Raw genomic sequence first — 21,129 nt, 5'->3', positions numbered from 1 at the left:
TAATGCATAGTAATAATGTTTGGTGGCAAGACTTGTGCTATTAATACAAAAAATGGTTTAATATCAATGTCTTTTGTCTGAAGCCAAAAAATACATCAATTTCAAAAGCTAATTTGACCTATGCACTAACAAGGCTTTTCAGTATCAGGAGCTTGACTACTACTAGAATACTGTAGCTTTATTGATCTACTGTACTTCAACAACAGATGTACTCACATTGGATGGGTTGATTAGGATTCAAATCTTCTCTCAATCAGCCTAATACATACTCTTAGTGTAGGTTTACCCCATTAATGTACTTGGTAATGTAAACATGTTTTTTCATGCAAGACATCATCCCGTTCCACTCATTTAAATATTATGGGGAGGTTTTCCTGGACACAGAGTCAAGGATGTTGATTCATTTGATTGAAGTTTATTTTAAAGGTAGACGGCACTATACATACATACATCAAGAAAAGGGGAAAGTAAGTCTTATTTGTTGTAGATGTTGAGATGGAATTAATGAGGTAATTTATTTTTAAGTTGATCCATTTGGTTAAAGTACTTTTTTAATTTTTTATCTCGTTTCTTCTCTCCGTCTACCCCCTTACATTTTTTTTCCTCTCCCAGCTCCACACCTGCAATCATCTTCTTTCTCTTTTTTTCTTACCATACTTTTACTGTGTGATGAGGAGAGTGTTTTCTGAAAGGACTGGACTCCTTTTCTCATTCTTCCCCTCTTTTTTTCCTAATTAACCTGCGGGGCAAGCGGGACGCTCTGCTAAATCGAGGCTTGGGCTAATAGAAATCTTCCTCTCGCATTCTCTCCATCACCGAGAGCCAGAACAGCCACTCTTTCGCTCTCTTCTTCTTGCTGTCTTTCTCTTCCTGTCAGCAGCTATCAGGACCTATTAGATAACAAACAGTGAGGCATTACTTTTTTCTTCACATTTTTTCTGCTTTCTTTCACTCCCCCCTCCTCCTTTTCTGCTTTCCTAACAAGATAAGGCCGTTTTTTTGCTAAATTCTCCACTTCGCCTGCCTATGTGGTAATGGTTTTCAAAGCTCCAGTTATTATCACTGACACACAGCGGCAAACACATCCACCAAGTTGGACAGGCACCTTGTGCTGGGATACCACATTTTTATTTTATTTGTGTCTATTCGAGAGTTGATGGATGGAGGGTGAACGGTTCTGGGTCAATTCCATCTCGACTCATTCCATTCCGGAAATTGATGGATAATCAATGGTTTAATTGGAGAAATAGCCAATTATTTTAAATTACGACTTTTTTCCTGCCCTATTCTTTTAGTGAATTTCAATTCATTCCCTGTGTAGTGAATATGCTAGAGTTGAAATGGAATTGACCTCAACCTTGTACTGTAAGAGAAAAAGCTGCCGATTTTGTAGGGTGTTATTGAAGAAGGCTGCTGTTTCTGGAACTCAGGAAGGGCTTTAACGATTGTGTGTCTTAGACTTAGGCTTTAGTGTAAATGTTTTTTAATTTTATTTAACATTCTTCCACAGGATCCATGGCTCTATGGATTGTCTTTCAGAGCTGTCCTCCTCACGTCTCAACCGTCCTTTTGCCAGTGAGTTTTTGGCCTTGGTTTTTCCTTATTTATTCAAATATTCATGCAAACGCTGAATAAACTTACTTAACGATGATAACATTTTAATGATGGAATATGCAGTTGTCTTCATGTCACAATTATTTCGGTACCCTTCACTGTGTGTGTGTGTCCTTCTTTGTATTTGTTTATGTTAGTGTGAGTATGTGTACTACATATTTGTGAATCTGTCTATGTGTATTCACACACGTGTCTGTCATTCATTCAGGAATCAGACGCAGCTTCAGCACGTCGACGGCCATCGCTGCCCAGAAGGAGCAGAGCCAGAAGAGTCCCGTCAACAGGTAGCCATTTTCTCATAAGCACTCTCCTCCACATTCCACGTGTCTGCATTTCTCCTCCCTGACCGTTTTCAGCTTTCTCCCTAATCCCACCACCACTGGGGGTAAAATCAATAGTGGTCAGCAAAAATTATAGTTTTGGGGAATTGCCCATGCTCGATAGCAGGGTTGTAATGAGTATGAAAGCAATCCAAGATCAATCCCTCTCCTTCGCGTTCCTCTCCCTCTCTCGTTTTACATCTTTCTCTCTGCCCTCCCATTCCTTTCCTTCCTCCCTTTGCCACTCTCTACATTCTTCCCCATCCATTGTCTCACTTTCTCATTACGCCCTCCTATCACTATTTTTACTCTCCTTTCTCCATCCCCTGATTTCTACTCATATCTTTCTCATGCTGCGCTATTTTACCCTCTTTCTCTACCCTTGTACTCCTTCTCTTGCTTGCTGCCTTACTCACTCTCTCTCTCTCTCTCTCTCTCTCTCTCTCTCTCTCTCTCTCTCTCTCTCTCTCTCTCTCTCTCTCTCTCTCTCTCTCTCTCAATCTCTCTCTCTCTCTCTCAATCTCTCTCTCTCTCTCAATCTCTCTCTCTCTCTCTCTCTCAATCTCTCTCTCTCTCTCAATCTCTCTCTCTCCACCTCTAACCCCATTCATCCATCTCACTCTTAATTCAATTTCAATTTAAGGGGCTTTATTGGCATGGGAAACATGTTTACATTGCCAAAGCAAGTGAAAAAGATTAAAATAAAATAAATGAAATAAACAATAAAAAATCAACAGTAAACATTACACTCACAAAAGTTACAAAATAATAGACATTTCAAAATGTCATTGTCAGTATACAGTGTTGTAATGATGTGGAAATGTGACTGACCGTCTTATGTAGCAAAATCTGATAAATAAAAAAACATTGGACAAAAGTAGACTCTCAGCTACAAAATTGTGTATCATACACTGCATTTTTGAGGAACAATTGGAAAGTAATTCTGCTTTGAAAGTTGATAAACTTGTAAACTCACTTTTGAGAAAAGGGCCTTTGAATGTTTTGGTACTTATTCGAGAGCTCTCCTTTGTCCTTTGTGCATGACACGTGTAAATATTTGTATGAACATAACAACATTCAACAACTGAGACATAAACTGAACAAGTTCCACAGACATGTGACTAACATAAATAGAGTAAGGTGTCCCTGAACAAAGGGGGGGGTCAAAATCAAAAGTAACAGTCAGTATGTGGTGTGGCCAGCAGCTGCATTAAGTACTGCAGTGCATCTCCTCCTCATGGACTGCACCAGTTGTGCCAGTTCTTGCTGTGAGATGTTACCCCAGTCTTCCACCAAGGCACCTGCAAGTTCCTGGAGATTTCTAGGGGGAATGGCCCTAGCCCTCACCCTCCGATCCAACAGGTCCCAGACGTCCCCAATGGGATTGAGATCCGGGCTCTTCGCTGGCCATGGTGGAACACTGACATACTTCCCTTGCAGGAAATCAAGTACAGAACAAGCAGTATGGCTGGTGGCATTGTCATGCTGGATGGTCATGTCAGGATGAGCCTGCAGGAAGGGTACCACATGAGGGAGGAGGATGTCTTCCCTGTAATGCACAGCGTTGAGATTGCCTGCAATGACAACAAGCTCAGTCCGAGGATGCTGTGACACACCGCCCCAGACCATGATGGACCCTCCACCTCCAAATCGATCCCGCTCCAGAGTACAGGCCTCGGTGAAATGCGCATTCCTTCGACGATTAACGCGAATACGACCATCACCCCTGGTGAGACAAAACCGTGACTCATCAGTGAAGAGCACTTTTTGCCAGTCCTGTTTGGTCAAGCGACGGTGGGTTTTTGCCCATAGGCGACGTTGTTGCCGGTGATGTCTGGTGAGGACCTGCCTTACAACAGGCCTACAAGCCCTCAGTCCAGCCTCTCTCAGCCTATTGCGGACAGTCTGAGCACTGATGGAGGGATTGTGCGTTCCTGGTGTAACTCAGGCAGTTGTTGTTGCCATCCTGTACCTGTCCCGCAGGTGTGACGTTCAGATGTACCAATCCTGTGCAAGTGTTGTTACACGTGGTCTGCCACTGCGAGGACGATCAGCTGTCTGTCCTGTCTCCCTGTAGCGCTGTCTTAGGCGTCTCACAGTACGGACACTGCAATTTATTGCCCTGGCCACATCTGCAGTCCTCATGCCTCCTTGCAGCATGCCTAAGGCACATTCACACAGATGAACAGGGACCCTGGGCATCTTTCTTTTGGTGTTTTTCTGAGTCAGTAGAAAGGCCTCTTTAGTGTCCTAAGTTTTCATAACTGTGACCTTAATTGCCTACCGTCTGTAAGCTGTTAGTGTCTTACCGACCGTTCCACAGGTGCATGTTCATTAATTGTTTATGGTTCATTGAACAAGCATGGGAAACAGTGTTAAAACCCTTTACAATGAAGATCTGTGAAGTTATTTGGATTTTTACAAATTATCTTCGAAAGACAGGGTCCTGAAAAAGGGATGTTACTTTTTTTTGCTGAGTTTATATATATATATATATATATATATATATATATATATATATGTTTATATATATGTTTATATATATATATATATATATGTGTTTATATATATATATATATATATGTGTTTATATATATATATACTGCTCAAAAAAATAAAGGGAACACTAAAATAACACATCCTAGATCTGAATGAATGAAATAATCTTATTAAATACTTTTGTCTTTACATAGTTGAATGTGCTGACAACAAAATCATACATTGGATTTCTATTGATTATTTTTGTATCAACCCATGGAGGTCTGGATTTGGGGTCACACTCAAAATTAAAGTGGAAAACCACACTACAGGCTGATCCAACTTTGATGTAATGTCCTTAAAACAAGTCAAAATGAGGCTCAGTAGTGCGTGTGGCCTCCACGTGCCTGTATGACCTCCCTACAACACCTGGGCATGCTCCTGATGAGGTGGCGGATGGTCTCCTGAGGGATCACAAAAGAACTGTAAATATCCTTCGGCCTGGGGCTCCATGCAAGATCTCACCTCGTGGAGTTGCAATGATCATGAGAACGGTGAGGAATAAGCCCAGAACTACACGGGAGGATCTTGTCAATGATCTCAAGGCAGCTGGAACCATACTCATCAAGAAAACAATTGGTAACACACTACGCTGTGAAGGACTGAAATCCTGCAGCGCCCGCAAGGTCCCCTGCTCAAGAATACATATACATGCCCGTCTGAAGTTTGCCAATGAACATCTGAATGACTCAGAGGACAACTGGGTGAAAGGGTTGTGGTCAGATGAGACCAAAATGGAGCTCTTTGACATCAACTCAACTCGCCGTGTTTGGAGGAGGAGGAATGCTGCCTATAACCCCAAGAACACCATCTCCACCGTCAAACATGGAGGTGGAAACATTATGCTTTGGGGGTGTTTTTCTGCTAAGGGGACAGGACAACTTCACCGCATCAAAGGGACGATGGACGGGGCCATGTACCGTAAAATCTTGGGTGAGAACCTTCCCTCAGCCAGGGCATTGAAAATGGGTCGTGGATGGGTATTCCAGCATGACAATGACCCAAGACACACGGCCAAGGCAACAAAGGAGTGGCTCAAGAAGAAGCACATTGGCTAGGCCACTCCAGGACCTTAGTCTCCAGACCTTAATCCCATAGAAAATCTGTGGAGGGAGCTGAAGGTTCGAGTTGCCAAACGTCAGCCTCGAAACCTTAATGACTTGGAGAAGATCTGCAAAGAGGAGTGCGACAAAATCCCTCCTGAGATGTGTGCAAACCTGGTGGCCAACTACAAGAAATGTCTGACCTTTGTGATTGCCAACAAGGGTTTTGCCACCAAGTACTAAGTCATGTTTTGCAGAGGGGTGAAATACTTATTTCCCTCATTAAAATGCTAATCATTTTAGAACATTTTTGACATGTGTTTTTCTGGATTTTTTTTGTTGTTATTCTGTCTCTCACTGTTCAAATATACCTACTATTAAAATTATAGACTGATCATTTCTTTGTAAGTGGGCAAACGTACAAAATCAGCAGGGGATCAAATACTTTTTTCCCCCACTGTATATAGAAAACATCGGAAGTTTACGTACACTTAGGTTGGAGTTATTAAAACTCATTTTTCAACCACTCCACAAATTTCTTGTTAACAAACTATAGTTTTGGCAAATCGGTTAGGACATCTACTTTGTGCATGACACAAGTCATTTTTCCAACAGTTGTTTACAGACAGATTATTTCACTTATAATTCATTGTATCACAATTCCAGTGGGTCAGAAGTTTACATACACTAAGTTGACTGTGCATTTAAACAGCTTGGAAAATTCCAGAAAATGATGTCATGGCTTTAGAAGCTTCTTTAAGACAACATTTGAGTCAATTGGAGGTGTACCTGTGGATGTATTTCAAGGCCTACCTTCAAACTCAGTACTGTAATTTCCGGACTATTAAGCGCACCTGAATATAAGCCGCACCCACTGAATTAAAAAAATATATATTATTTTGAACATAAATAAGCCACACATGTCTATAAGCCACAGGTGCCTACCGGTACATTGAAACAAATTAACTTTACACAGGCTTTAACGAAACACGGCTTGTAACAAAAAATTTGCAGTAAGCTTTAGTTGTCTTTTTGCACTGAGTCAATTCCTCACCCTGCTGTTTCCAACGTCTTATCATCGACTCATTAAGACCAAGCTCCCGTGCAGCAGCTCTATTTCCTTTTCCAACAGCCAGATCAATCGCCTTCAACTTGAAAGCTGCATCATATGCATTTCTCTGTGTCTTTGCCATGATGAGGGTGACAAAATGATTACCGTAATCAGAATGATGGGAAGTTTGAGAGCGCTCGATTTAATCTAAACAGTAAACAAAAAAGTTGTTTGACCTTAACCCGTTCGGCAATTTCATTGGTCTAATGAAAGTTTCATGCCGCCAAAAAACTGAGCACGTCACAGAATGTTTTTTTTTTTTAGAAAAAAAAATTGAAAGCGGGAAAAATCCATATATTAGCCGCGTCATTGTTTAAGCCACAAGGTTCAAAGCCTGGGAAAAAAGTTGCGGCTTATAGTCCGGAATTTACGGTACCTTTTTGCTTGACATCATGGAAAAATCAGAAGAAATCAGCCAGGACCTAAGAAAAAAATTGTAGACTTCCACAAGTTTGGTTCATCCTTGGGAGCAATTTCCAAACGCCTGAAGGTACCACGTTCATCTGTACAAACAATTGTACACAAGTATAAACACCATGGGACCACGCAGCCATCATACCGCTCAGGAAGAAGACGCGTTCTGTCTCCTAGAGATTAATGTACTTTGGTGTGAAAAGTGCAAATCAATCCCAGAACAACAACAAAGGACCTTGTGAAGATGCTGGAGGAAAAGGGTACAAAAGTATCTATATCCACAGTAAAACGAGTCCCATATCGACATAACCTGAAAGGCCGCTCAGCAAGGAAGAAGCCACTGCTCCAAAACTGCCATAAAAAAGCCAGACTACGGTTGGCAACTGCACATGGGGACAAAGATCTGACTTTTTGGAAAAATGTCCTCTGGTCTGATGAAGCAGAAATAGAACTGTTTGGCCATAATGACCATTGTTATGTTTGGAGGAAAAAAGGGGAGGCTTGCAAGCCGAAGAACACCATCCCAACAGTGAAGCACGGGTGTGGCAGCATCATGTTGTGGGGGTCCTTTGCTGCATGAGGGACTGGTGCACTTCACAAAACAGATGGCATCATTAGGAAGGAAAATTATGTGGATATATTGAAGCAAGACATCAGTCAGGAAGTTAAAGCTTGGTCACAAATGGGTCTTCCAAATGGACAATGACCCCAAGCATACTTCCAAAGTTGTTGTGGCAAAGAGGCTTAAGGACAACAAAGTCAAGGTATTGGAGTGGCTATCACAAAGCCCTGACCTCAATCCCATAGAAACTCTGTGGGCAGAACTGAAAAGGTGTGTGCGAGCAAGGAGGCCTACAAACCTGACTCAGTTACACCAGCTCTGTCAGGAGGAATGGGACAAAATTCACCCAACTTATTTTGGGAAGCTTGTGGAAGGCTACCTGAAACATTTGATCCAAGTTAAACAATTTAAAGGCAATGCTACCAAATACTAATACATTGTATGTAAACTTCTGACCCAATGGGAATGTGATGAAAGAAATAAAAGCTGAAATAAATCATTCTCTCTACTATTATTCTGACATTTCACATTCTTAAAATAAAGTGGTGATCCTAACTGACCCAAGACATGGAATTTTACTTGGATTAAATGTCAGGAATTTTGAAAAACTGAGTTGAAATGTATTTGGCTAAGCTGTATGTAAACTTCCGACTTCAACTGTACATCCCTGTATAACAAAATCACCTAGAGATTGTCTTTTACTCTTTGGCTTCAGAAGTAGCTTCAGACTGGATATTACTCACTCTGTTTTGTGTAGGATGGTATTTCCATGTTCCACTGTGTTTCTTCTGCAGGATTTGGTTTGTTAGAAGTTTTTTCTTGATTGTCTTTGGTAGTATTAGTCCATCTAGGTATTTTTGTCCAAAATCAAGGTTTTAGGTACGTAATTTTGATTTGTATTGAAGGTTTTAATGTTGACGTTACTATGCTCTAGAAGTCCTTGCAAATGTTTTAAATATTTTATCTACATTTAATCAACTCTAATTCTATATTCTTTTGCAAAAGAACTCAGGAGCCCATGAGCTCACTCTTTCTCTCTTGCTCCCTCTCTCTTTATCTCTCCCTCTCCCCTCAGGTCACGTTCCAACTCCCACCGTCGGCGCTGGAGCACCCTGAGTGGTGGCTGGGGTCCGGGAATAGGTGGAACAGGAAGCTCCGGAGGAACCACTGCCACCACCACCACCTCCTCTGGCTCGGACGCCTCAGTGCGCCTCCACCTGGGCATGCAAGTGCTGCTGAGCAGCGCGAACGAGATGGCTCTGATCCGCTACGTGGGCCAGGCTGACTTCGCCCCAGGCCTGTGGCTAGGGCTGGAGCTGCGCACCGCCAAGGGTAAGAATGATGGCCAGGTGGGCGGCCGCCGCTACTTCACTTGCCGCCCGGACTACGGCGTACTGGTGAGGCCCAGCCGTGTCACCTATCGCGGCATTAATGGTGCCCGGCTCGTGGACGAGAACAGCTGAGGACACTAGGACCCAGGGGGTTGGGTTAGGTGGGTGGGAAAGCAGTAGAGCGAGCATATCGGAGAAAAGTTTCTGTATGTTGTTTTTTTATTTTTTGGGGTGGGGTTGTTTAGTGATTTTGCTTTGTTCGTTTTTTCTTGGGTTTTGTGTTTGTTTATTTTGCTCCTTGAAATGTCCCCCAAAAACAACACTACCTAATTAGTTATTATTATATACATTTAAGAAATGTTTTATTTTAAGATGTATGTTAAGGTGGTGTGGCCAGCCTACATTTTAACTACACATCAGCTAGTTTGCCCTATTTACTTGCTGATTTACCTGTTTAGTTTTACCTGTTTACTTTTTGTTTTACCTGTCTACTCTACCCGTTGACCATCAATGGACACTAGAAAACTAGAAATTACTTTTCAAATTGAGACTACTAGAGTTGTCATGCTATTGAACATACTGTAGGTATGAGGCAACATAAGCTTTGATTGATTGTCATAGATTGGTTTGGTAGGGTGAAAGAAAATAATTTTCAGAAATATTTATACTTATAATTATACTGTGTGATATGATTTAATTGATGGAAATGCACTTGATTTATGGAAGATATGTATAAATCAGATACAGTAAATTAATACTTCCATTCTTCCGTAAGCTCCCTCACTGTACTTTATGTAGAGATTTGAACTGATATCAAAGCTAACCTGGTCAGCAACTCAGCTAAGCACCTTAATGCAAGACAATGTCCTGGTACAGAGGTACTAAAATATCCCCGGATTTGAGCACTTCGGAGTAAATGGATAAGGCTGTTTGTAATGATAATGCAGAGTTATCTGGGATCACTGCTGACTGTCCTAATGGAGCGAGAATGTGCACAGTGTTTGGCCAACACTGAATTTGCAGTCACTGCCAACTTGTGCTGAATTGCTAATTGACCATCATCTCCTACACCCTAGGCACTGCTGTGGATCTGCGCGGATTGGATGGGTGGAAGCAAGATGGTAATAGCTTCACCTTGCCTTCTGATTGGCTGGGTAGAAATATTGCTTATACCAATCAATCTGTTTCAGATCTACAGGAGTGCATAAAGGAGATGAGCTAGGGGTTGATTTGGAATTCAGCCATTAATGCTATGGCACCACTTGAGTACTGGTATAGTGCTGTCAAGTGATGCCAATTTATACAAATATGGTCCTACACTGACGTGACACTTATAGGACTATTGATGTATGCTACCTACTTTTGGTCAGATTGGACACCCCACTGGCTGTGTGACATAAGATTTGTCTAAAGATAATTTCCATCAGCACGACTGCTAATGACGTCTATTATGTCGTCCTTATGACAAAATACAAAATGCTTTGTGAAAGCTGATTTACGTGAAGCGCATTCCAAAGTTATATACCGATAAAGATTACAGTCTTGACAAGTCAGCAGGCAACAAGCTATTGATTGTATCTGTGGAGAAAAAAAGAGACCTTATTTAACAAAAGCTCCATGCACCACCCAATTAAAAAGGTAGAACGCAACAGTAGCTCAGATGCTGAATGCGATGTACCATTGATCGGTCTGGTTGGGCCCTATGCAATTGAAATGTGTTGGCAGGACAAATCATGCTTGTCTGAGATATTCACCTGAGGTTTGGAGATGAAAGAAGCTAGGTGGTATGAATGCTAATTCAACTGCTCTTATCCCTTATCTGCAGTCAGTTCTGTTATTTCTGTAACAGTCATTGTCGTAACAGCCAGGTCTGTTACGGTCATTGTTGTGACATTTCTGTAAGAGTCGTTCCCTTAACAGTCAGTTCTGTTAGTCATTCGTATGACATTTCTATAACAGTCATGCAACAGTAATTTCTGTTATGGTTATTGCTGTAACATTTATGAAAACAGTCTTTGCCATAAGAGCCAGTTGTGTAACAGTCATCAGTCGCCTTTACAGTCAATTCTGTACCAATGTTACTTAGTACGGTTGGGTTTTATAATGTCGTCTTAGACGATACATTATCGGAAAGCCCGAGTTAAAATGCACTTGAATGTCATTGGTTGCATTGTGTGTGTGCGCAGCAAACGGTTTTGTTTTTATTTCTGGTCATGTCCCTTGTGTATATTTGGAATAATTTGTGTGTGTAGTGAAAGGGTTTCAGTGTGGAATAGTGGCACATAGTGTAAAAATTGTATTTGTAAAATGAATAAAGATTCTATTCTAATTTCACCGTTAGTTTCTCTCCGTCTTTTGGATGCCTGTGCGCCAAACCTCCCATGTGGGCGGACTGTCTATTAGCAAATGCCTGAATGACTTAGCAAACTTTCCATCCCGGTTTGCAGTGCATTCAGAAAGTATTCAAACCCCTTGACTTTTTCCACATTTTGTTACATTACAGCCTTATTCTATTTTTGCAACTGTATAAAAAAATGTAAACTGAAATATCACATCTACATAAGTATTCAGACCCTTTACTTAGTACTTTGTTGAAGCACCTTTGGCAGTGATTACAGCCTCGAGTCTACTTGGGTATGATGCTACAAGCTTAGCACACCTGTATTTGGAGAGTTTCTCCCATTCTTCTCTGCAGATCCTCTCAAGCTCTGTCAGGTTGGATGGGGAGTGTCGCTGCACAGCTATTTTCAGGTCTCTCCAGAGATGTTCGATCGGGTTCAAGTCCAGGCTCTGGCTGGGCCACTCAAGGACATTCAGAGACTTGTCCCGAAGCCACTCCTACATTTTCTTGGCTGTGTGCTTAGGGTCGTTGTCCTGTTGGAAGGTGAACCTTCGCCCCAGTCGGAGAGCCTAAGCGCTTTGGAGCAGGTTTTCATCTAGGATCTCTCTGTTCTTTGCTCTGTTCATCTTTCCCTCTATTCTGACTAGTCTCCCAGACACTACCACTGAAAAACATTCCCACAGCATGATGCTGCCACCACCATGCTTCACCGTAGGGATGGTGCCAGGTTTCCTCCAGACGTGATCAATCTTGGTTTCATCAGACCAGAGAATCTTGTTTTTCATGGTCAGAGTCCTTTAGGTGCCTTTTGGCAAACTCCAAGCGGGCTGTCATGTGCAATTTACTGAGGAGTGTTTTCCATCTGGCCCCTCTACCATAAAGGCCTGATTGATGGAGTGCTGCAGAGATGGTTTGGGATTATGGAAGTTTCTTCCATCTCCATAGAGGAACTCTGGAGCTCTGTCAGAGAAACCATCGGGTTCTTAGTCACCTCTCTGACCAAGGCCCTTCTCCCCCGATTGCTCAGTTTTGCCTGGCAGCCAACTCTAGGAAGAGTCTTGGTGGTTCCAAACTTCTTCCATTTTTGAATGATGGCCACTGTGTTCTTGGGAACCTTCAGTGCTGCAGAAATGTTTTGGTACCCATCCCCAGATCTGTGCCTCGACACAATCCTGTCTCAGAGCTCTACGGACAATTCCTTTGACATGCATTGTCAACTGTGGAACCTTATATAATTTACCGCAGGTGGACTCCAATCAAGTTGTAGAAACATCTCAAAGATGATCAATGGAAACAGGATGCACCTGAGCTCAATTTTGACTCTCATAGCAAAGGGTCTGAATACTGATGTAAATAAGGTATTGGTTTATTTTTTTAATAAATTTGCCAAAATTAAAAAATAACTGTTTTGCTTTATCATTATGGGGTGTTGTGTGTAGATTAATGAGGAAAATGTTTTATTTAATACATTTTAGAATAACAACGTGGAAAAGCTCAAGGGGACTGAATACTTTCCGAATGCACTGTATATCTGATGAGAAGAGAGATGTCTGGGGGGGCTACACTTTTTGTTCGATTACAAAATGGGGCTCAACCGTTCTCATTTGGAGGCCAGATTCCATCAGTCCTGTAATAACATTGTTTATTCCCTTTATTTGTTGATTCAACTACTGCCCTGGCACACTGTTTTATACTGAAAACTACACAGCTACTTCTAACTCCATGACAAATATGCGAGTTTACGAGATGCATCACTTTCCCAAGAAATATCGAAGTATGCCAATTTACTCTGAACAACTAAAGGCCTCTGTAACGATATTTATAGGATGTCCCTATTCAACTGGGAAAGAGTCTAGTCGCTGTTTTTTTGCATTTGCCACATGGACAAAAACAATATTTATCTGCTACTGTGTAAAATCCTGTAATGGATGTTTGAATTGAGCTGTATAAGGGCTCGATTCAATCCATAGCACTGAAGATCCGTGCTACAGCACAATAAAAATGTTAAGGCAATGTTCCCACGTTAGCGGAGACTGCATTCACGGTAAACGCTGCATATGTCGGCTCAATCAGGAATTTCCTTTCAATTTCAATCGCCCTATAATGCTGAACTTCCGCGATAAGGATTGAATCGAGTCCTAAATCTAATTGAGTTAAATCAAGTCTGGTAGCAGCAACCAAGTCATTATATAGTAATTTATTCATTTTGGCAACATGTCATCTGAAGGGCAACATACAGAGGTTACCAGTCATAGTACAATGCATCATAATTACAACATTTTACAGATGCAATTCAGTTGGTTTTTACCAGGAGCAACGGAGTTCAGATGAGTTGCTGCAAAGAAACAGCAAAATATGTGAACACAGCCACTGAAGATGAACAATAGTGCAACATGTTACTTGAACCCTCTATCATAAGCCTACTTTAAGACATAAACCAAACAACACCTTGTGTTATCAAATGTTTTCACTACTTGTGACATGTCTATAACAGCTTGTAAGGCTGTTGAAAGAGTGTTCAAGTAAAGGGTTAACAACATAGACAGGCAAACAACTGACACATTGGCACTTCCTGGATACACTCAAATCAACTTCATCTTAGCTTAGCATAGACTAGCACTCATGTCCATTTGAGACTTAAGTACATGAAAGTTGATTCGCATTGTACATTAAAATGAATGAATAATCACAAACAATCTTTTTGAATGTATAAAAGCAGACTGCATTGACAGTGTTGAGGCTATGCACATTGAATGTAAATGTAGACATGGTTGATAACTGATGGAGTAAGAAGTTAGATCCTCACAAAATATTAACCATCGATTTTTCACAAGTGGACCACAAGCAATTTGTATTCAAACTTTTCACTCAGAATACTTTATATTCTACAGTAGTCGTTCTTAAAATAGAAAAGATAAATTATGCAAATGTATTAACATTGAGTACTTTAAAATAGCAGTTTAGGGGTAACAACCTATTCAGCAATGTTAAATATAGTCGCTGGGTAAGGCAAAAAAAAAGGTTATGAATCAAGAAAAGGTTGTTGAAAAAAGGCCCCCAGCAAAAATGCCAACATTCCTATTTTAAAAGCACACTTTCAATTAAATGAATCTCCAACTATGTGTCCATGGAAGTTGATGGAACAGTCATTTCTGTCTTTCCATAGAGGGCCATAATATATACATATCAAAAATCTCCAACGAGAAATGGAAGGTAAACTTGCCTGAATAAACGGTATAAAGTAAGCTCCATAGTATTGTGCCTCGAATAACATTCTATATCTCTCTTTCTTTCTCCCCTTTCTCCCTCCATCTCTTCCTATCTCTCAAACACACAAACATATGCACACACAGATGAATACCTCTTACTCACGCACCTTAAAGTGCAAAGATAGCCATCCACATACAGTGCTTATGGCACCATTACACCCCCCAACAATTTTTGTTCACTCCCACCCATAGCAACATTCAACTAGATGAGTGCATTTAGTTTCCAACTATCTGAAATGCCATTCATTGGTCAATTTAATTCGACATTGGACAAAAATTCCTGCTTCTAAAAAAAAATGGCAAATGGCTAACCAATGTCAAATGAATTTGGATATGGTTGGGTGTAAGAAGTGTGTCCATTAATAATATACAGAGTACTGAAATAATAAATAAATGAGAAGGCAGGCAAACATCAACAAACACAATTTCATCCTCTTCGGAATCCAGTGTACGATTCTCACAATATTCTTGTAAAAAATCATTTCTGATTGGTGAATCAACTGCCAAGGCCAGAAATCCCAAAGGAAATGGATGAACTGCAATGATTGACAGCCAAATAAGTTAATTAATGCTACAGTCAGGCAGATGTGTATGGTTCTCAGTTACCATGTTCTACATGTTTTTGTTTGTGAAACACACATTCTGTTTGTTTCCAGAATGTATGGTGAAAAAAGGCTGCGTTGACATCTACAGAGCCACGAAGATAAGCGGTCGACTCGTGAAAACATTGCGGATAAATTAGCTAGTTCAACCAGATGGAAACATGTCACCCTGTCCTGTTAATGGCTGACAACTCATTCAGCCCGCTTTCTTCGTATAGTGTATCACTCCCTTAGCGGCCACATTTTAGCAGGTGTTGCAAAATGTCCATCGTTCCAGTTTTTCTAGTCAATGGTCACAACTTTTTCTTCCCAATGGTCTTTGAAGCTCTCCAATGTGCTTTAAAGTAACTGCCCAGTGAAAATCTAACTTTTATATTCTGTTAATGTTGTTGACTTGTCATATACTCGTATTTGTGGCCAAAGCATAAATTGGGGGAAAAATTACTTCAAAAACTCCACCTTTAACTTGTATCTCAAACAGACCATTTAAAAAATGTTTGCTATTTCCACATAGAACATGTCATCTCCCTGAGGAGGATGAGCTGGCCAATCAGCGGGCTACTTACGTGAATATTGTTTATAACTGGTATAAGCCCACACCATTCTGTTGTTGGGGTACGCACACACCATTCCAACACAGAAAACCTACTTTTTAACATACTCAATTACCCATTTTTGGAAGGAAAACTATTTCTCTCATATTGTAAGTAATTATAAGTCATACTTCATAGAAATCTGGAAACACTGGGCAGTTATTTTAACACCCATTGGTATTTCCGCAACCATTTTAGAGATTTTTAGTAATTTTTTGGACTCCGCAACCATTGGCCAGGTGAAAATGAGTCAATCCAATCTGTGGATGAAACCATCAAGCGTCGAGACAGGAGGGAGGGAGGGAGGGGGGGGGGGGTACTGTCCCGCACAATGTTGCACGGTGTACCATCTAGTCTGGCTGTACGCCTGTCTGCCTATACACATGGTCTCCGAGGTGAGAGACAAAAAGCAAGATGGTGGTTGGGCTAAAGCACCGTGGCATTGTGGCCCTCCATCCGGGGCAGCCTGGGGTCCTGCACCGTCCCCATGGTGACCAGCAGCGGATGGCTGTCCTCGGCTTTGCCTGTCGTCGAGCAGCTCAGCGACAGCTGGGTCCCCGCCACTCCTCTCTGGGGGGCCACGGGTGGTGGGGGAGGAGGAGACGGGGGAGGATGGGGGTTGACAGGGTTAGTGTGGTGGTGGGTCGCCTCCAGGGGCAAACCTTGCTCCTGGTAGCCGTAGCCGATGTTCCCGCAGGGGAAGTGGCGAAGTCTGAAGAGGGGGACTGGGGGGAGGGTGGCAGAATCTAACAGGAGTGGGGTAGGGGCAGTGATATCCGAGAAGGTGGCCTGGGGTGGGGGCAGAGGGGACAAGAGGGGCTTGCAGAGCCCCTGCTGTTGCTGCTGCTGTTGGTGGTGCAGGAGCTGCATCTGCTGTTGTTGTTGCTGCTGTGGATGGAAGGGATACGGTGGCTGGAACTGCTGCTGCTTGTGCTGCTGTTGCTGGAGACCCAGGGCCCCTGCCGCCTCGGCCACAGTCCGCCCCTGGTACTCCTGCCCTTCACCCGGCACCCTCCCACCTCCAACCCCCCCAACTCCACTGCCCATGTCTCCCTGCCTTTGCTGCTGCTGTTGTTGCTGCTGCTTCCTCTGCTGCTGCTGGAGGAACCAGGAGCCATAGGTGGGGTTCCACAGGTTGGTGGGCTTCCCATTGTGACCATCCTTATCCTTAGGGTGGCCCTGGGTGAAGGCCAGATTAATGTGGCCCCCCTCTGGGTTGGGCTGCTGGGTGGAGATTGGGGGAGGCACCTTGGAGGTGGAGATGAAGGAGGTGGCTGTGATGGTGGTCGTGGTGAATGTCTGAGGGTGGGGGTAGGACTGGGGTTGTTGCGCCATCACCTGGGGCTTGGCAGTTTCGGGGGGTTGGCTGGAAAGGAGGAGGTGCTTCTTGACTCTTTGTTTCTCCTCGTTGGAGTTGGGGGCAGAGGGTGGCGGTGCAGGGCCCTCCCCGTCGGGCATCTGAGTGGACACCAGCAGGGGAGTGGCCGTGGGATCCTCGGGGCGCATGGGCACCCGCTCCTCCTCTTCGGGGAGGGGCCCATATTCCACAGGCAAGGTAACAGTCACCACATCGGGGTCCTGGAGAGGATAGGGGAGCATTAGACACTAACAATGGCAAACAACGTGCAATGACATCATGAACATTACCGATGTCTGAATTTGTAGAAAATGACATACTTATCAAAGTAGAGTTCAAAATGTCAATTCTAATGCAACCTTGATTGACTTCATTTAAGTAGATGACAGAAACAATCCCAAAAGGAATACAGCTTTTACACACACACAGACAGGTTATGAGCTGTATCACATTATAAAATAACCTCTTGGCAATTAAACAGACATTTAATACTTGAGCACAGTTCCAGTGCAGATGGGTGTTGATTCTCGATGTTCACACTCCCTACCTGTAAGCAGTAGTCAATCCTCTCCAAGATGGTGGAGAAGTTGGGCCTGTCCTCCGGTTGATGCTGCCAACTCTGTGTCATTATTCGGTACCTGAAACACATACACACACACACACATCACACACACACACACGACCACAAGTACAATCAAAAACTTTTAGTCTATTTGAACTTTGCACACATTGACAAACACATCAGAAAATGTAAAAGCATATTTCCCCCTTCGCTAATAAACTTTTGACAGACACAAACTCACGCACACTTTATCAAAAGTGCCGCCTCCCCGTCATAATACCACTCGACTGATTTAATACAAATAATTCTGAATGAAGTGTAACATCCTGCTAGTTTGAGTGATCACTGTTGAAAAGTCAGTAGGGGTAAAACGGAATCCTGGGCTATCCCCCAAGACAGTACAAAATCAAGCTTGTTTCTTAATTAGATTTGACTTGCAATCATTACTCTTGTGTAATATTCTTTGGCAATGTGACATGCCTATTGTGAGCCCTTCGTGATGCAGATTAATTGTAACACATGGGAACTGTGTTTATTTTTCAAGGAAAAAACGATCAAAGAATAAAATTTTTGGCTTTTCTGTGGTGATACAAAGGCTAAAACTGACAGCTGGGAGAGTTCAAAGGAGAATTGGACAATACAAGCGTCTCGTCATGCATGGAGTGGGCGTGAAAGATCAGCGAGGGGCGAGAACGTGATACAAGTCTGAGAAGTTATGGGTATTTTGTGTGTTTGTACGCTTGTATCCATGTGTATATCTGCATTCTATGTGTGTGCGTGAGTGAAAACAGTATACTGTAAGTGTGATGGTGTGTGTGTAATCTGTATGTAACAGAGTAAGTTCCATCCCTATGTGAGTGACAGTTCAGACAGGGACGGAAGTTGACTGAGTGACAGTTCACTTTCAATCTTAAGAAAGGTGACGTCGCCACATGATGGCTCCTAGTGCTTCACTAGCCTGCTAGCACACATCTGCTACATGTGTTTGGGTGGTGTGTGATTGGACTTACACAGGCCCTGGGCAGTTTTTGGGAGGGTCCATCCTTCCCCCGCTGGTGACAAACTCCAACACTTCCTGGTTACTGCGACTGGGATAGGGCATATAGCCCAGAGAGAAGATCTCCCATAGCAAAACCCCAAAGGACCTGAGAGAAAATGAGAGAGGTAGGAGGAAGAAGAAAAGTGAGAGGGGGGGAGAGAGAGGTAGGTGAGGGAGCAAGAGGAGAATAACTTGTATTCCGTTTTTAGACGGGAGAGAGAATCATAAATCTTAAGGGTGATAAGGGCAAAGTGAGGGGTGAAGGAGGGAGGGAGGAAGCCTAGTGGTTAGAGCGTTGGGCCAGTAACCGAAAGGTTGCTAGATTGAATCCCCGAGCTGACAAGGTAAAAATCTGTCGTTCTGCCCCTGAACAAGGCAGTTAACCCACTGTTCCTAGGCTGTCATTGTAAATAAGAATTTGTTCTTAACTGACTTTCCTAGTTAAATAAAGGTTAAATAAAAAATTTGAAAAAGGAGGACAGCAGATAGAGGAGACTTTCAAAAGGTGAAAAAAAAGAAAGTTCCATTGAAGGACGGAAAAAGGGAGGTAAGGTAGACTGGAAGGGTGAAATGAAAGGGAGTGACATTCAAGAGAACTAAGACATCATTGAGAGTGAGTTACAATGGAACGTACCACGTGTCCGTTTTGGATGTGAAGATCCCCTCCATGAAGGCTTCGGGAGGCATCCACTTCACAGGCAGCATGGCACGCCCACCCTTTCTGTAGTAGCTCGCCCTGTGTGGAGACAAACCCGTGCACACTCACAGGGGGATCTTGTTAGACACGCTGCATGACTTTATTGAAAGCACAGCAGGTAGAAAAAGGGATGAAAACAGAAAAGAAAGAAAAATAGGAAAATAAATGAAGACAGAGTCCCTAGTTTCAGACTCCTAATTATCCTTAAACCTCTGAAGACAAGTTCTTCCAACTGGAATGGAAGTGGCTAAAGTGTTTTATCTCTGAACACTCAAAAGTTGGATTCTCCACCGACTGCAGTATAAAGGGAACATGGGTGTTAATAACACTCGGTGGAGACTAAGGAACCCTGAATGCCTGAGACCTCACTATTGTTACAGCCCCTACCCCCCCTTATTGTCACATAGGGGTTGAACAATAGTTCTATATATCTACCCTTATCTTCACTCATCGTGGAATTCTATGACAACGGTACAGTCGTCGTGCGCTAAGTTCCAGGTTTAAACTGCTACGTGCTGTCTGAGTTCCATCATGATTCAAATAGGTTACATGTCCCAAATTATTGCACAACAATAGCATAATATGATCCACTGTAGCTTGTGAACCTCAGGAACAACTACACGGATGTGACAGAGGAAAGGAAGGTAAAGTAATGGAATGGAATGATGCAAAATGTATGCTCCAAATTTAAGGAAACTAACAGTTACAGTTATAAATCTATGTGGGTATTACCAAAGTTTGGCTCCGATAGTGGCTAATATTTAATAACTTCTTAGGACTAGGCCCCTTTTTTCTCCATTTCCGCCTGAATGACGTGCCCAAAGTAAACTGCCTGTTGCTCAGGCCCTAAAGCTAGGATATGCATATAATTGGTACCATTGGAAAGAGAACACTTTGTAGTTTGTAGAAATGTTAAAACAATGTAGGATATATATAACACAATAGATATGGTAGGAGAAAATCCAAAGAAAACCCATGGTCTCTATTTTTTTTATAGAGACCATCCTCTTAGAAAGTAAAAGGTCATATTGAACATTTGCACCCTGGATGCAATTCATATGGCTTCCACAGAGTGCCAGCAGTCTATGTTCAAGGTTTCAGGCTTGTAACTTCAAAAACGAATAAGAAATATCCGATTTAGTACAGGGACAAAGTCTTGGAAATTAGTGTTTGCGTGCGCCATGAAGACAGGATGCACCTGCTAAAATCAGTTTCCTATTGAACACTTCTTTCCGTAATAAATATTACAGTTTGATTACATTTTAGGGTATCTGAGGAGTAAATAGAAATGTATTTTGACTTGTTGAAACAAAGTTTAGGGGTAGATTTTTGTATTCCTTTCTTTGCATGTCAAACGAGTGGATTACTCAAATCGATGGCGCCAACTAAAGGGACTTTTTGGGATATAAAGAAGGATTTTAACTAGCAAAACGACACTACATGTTATAGATGGGACCCTTTGGATGTCAAATCAGAGGAATGTTTTCAAAAGTAAGTGAATATTTCATCGTTATTTGTGAATGTACGAAACCTGTGCCGGTGGAAACATTTTGGGATGTGGGGCGCCGTCCTCAAACAATCGCATGGCATGTTTTCACTGTAATCAAACAGTGCAGTTAGATTAACAGGAATTTATGCTTTCAGCTGATATAAGACACTTACATGTACCTAAATGTTTAATATCCATAATTTTTATGATTATTTATTTGAATTGCGCGCCCTCCAGTTTCACCAAC

General features: G+C 42.3%; 2 protein-coding genes across 4 annotated transcripts in view; one reads left to right on the top strand and one right to left on the bottom strand.

Annotated features, from left to right (window-relative positions):
• LOC115162611 (CAP-Gly domain-containing linker protein 4) overlaps positions 1-11,267 on the top strand; it is a 101,670-nt gene extending 90,403 nt beyond the window's left edge. For all 3 annotated transcript variants that reach the window (XM_029714076.1, XM_029714075.1, XM_029714074.1), the window contains 3 exons: positions 1,511-1,575; positions 1,823-1,898; positions 8,678-11,267. In XM_029714076.1, the coding sequence (XP_029569936.1) occupies positions 1,511-1,575; positions 1,823-1,898; positions 8,678-9,065 (529 nt within the window). In that variant the 3' untranslated portion in view covers positions 9,066-11,267. The remainder of the gene's footprint in view (positions 1-1,510; positions 1,576-1,822; positions 1,899-8,677) is intronic.
• A 4,788-nt stretch (positions 11,268-16,055) lies between these two features.
• The window catches only part of LOC115162610 (ALK tyrosine kinase receptor-like), a 748,203-nt gene continuing 743,129 nt past the window's right edge, over positions 16,056-21,129 (bottom strand). Inside the window, exons 26-29 of the mRNA XM_029714073.1 lie at positions 19,331-19,432; positions 18,668-18,802; positions 17,643-17,733; positions 16,056-17,316 (exon numbers count right to left, since the gene is read on the bottom strand). Of these exons, the coding sequence (XP_029569933.1) occupies positions 16,165-17,316; positions 17,643-17,733; positions 18,668-18,802; positions 19,331-19,432 (1,480 nt within the window). The 3' untranslated portion in view covers positions 16,056-16,164. The remainder of the gene's footprint in view (positions 17,317-17,642; positions 17,734-18,667; positions 18,803-19,330; positions 19,433-21,129) is intronic.

Source organism: Salmo trutta, chromosome 25 (genome assembly GCF_901001165.1).
Source record: "Salmo trutta chromosome 25, fSalTru1.1, whole genome shotgun sequence".
Lineage (NCBI taxonomy): Eukaryota > Metazoa > Chordata > Actinopteri > Salmoniformes > Salmonidae > Salmo > Salmo trutta.
The sequence above is the reverse complement of the archived record's forward strand: the minus strand, read 5'-3'. Positions and strand labels throughout refer to the sequence as shown.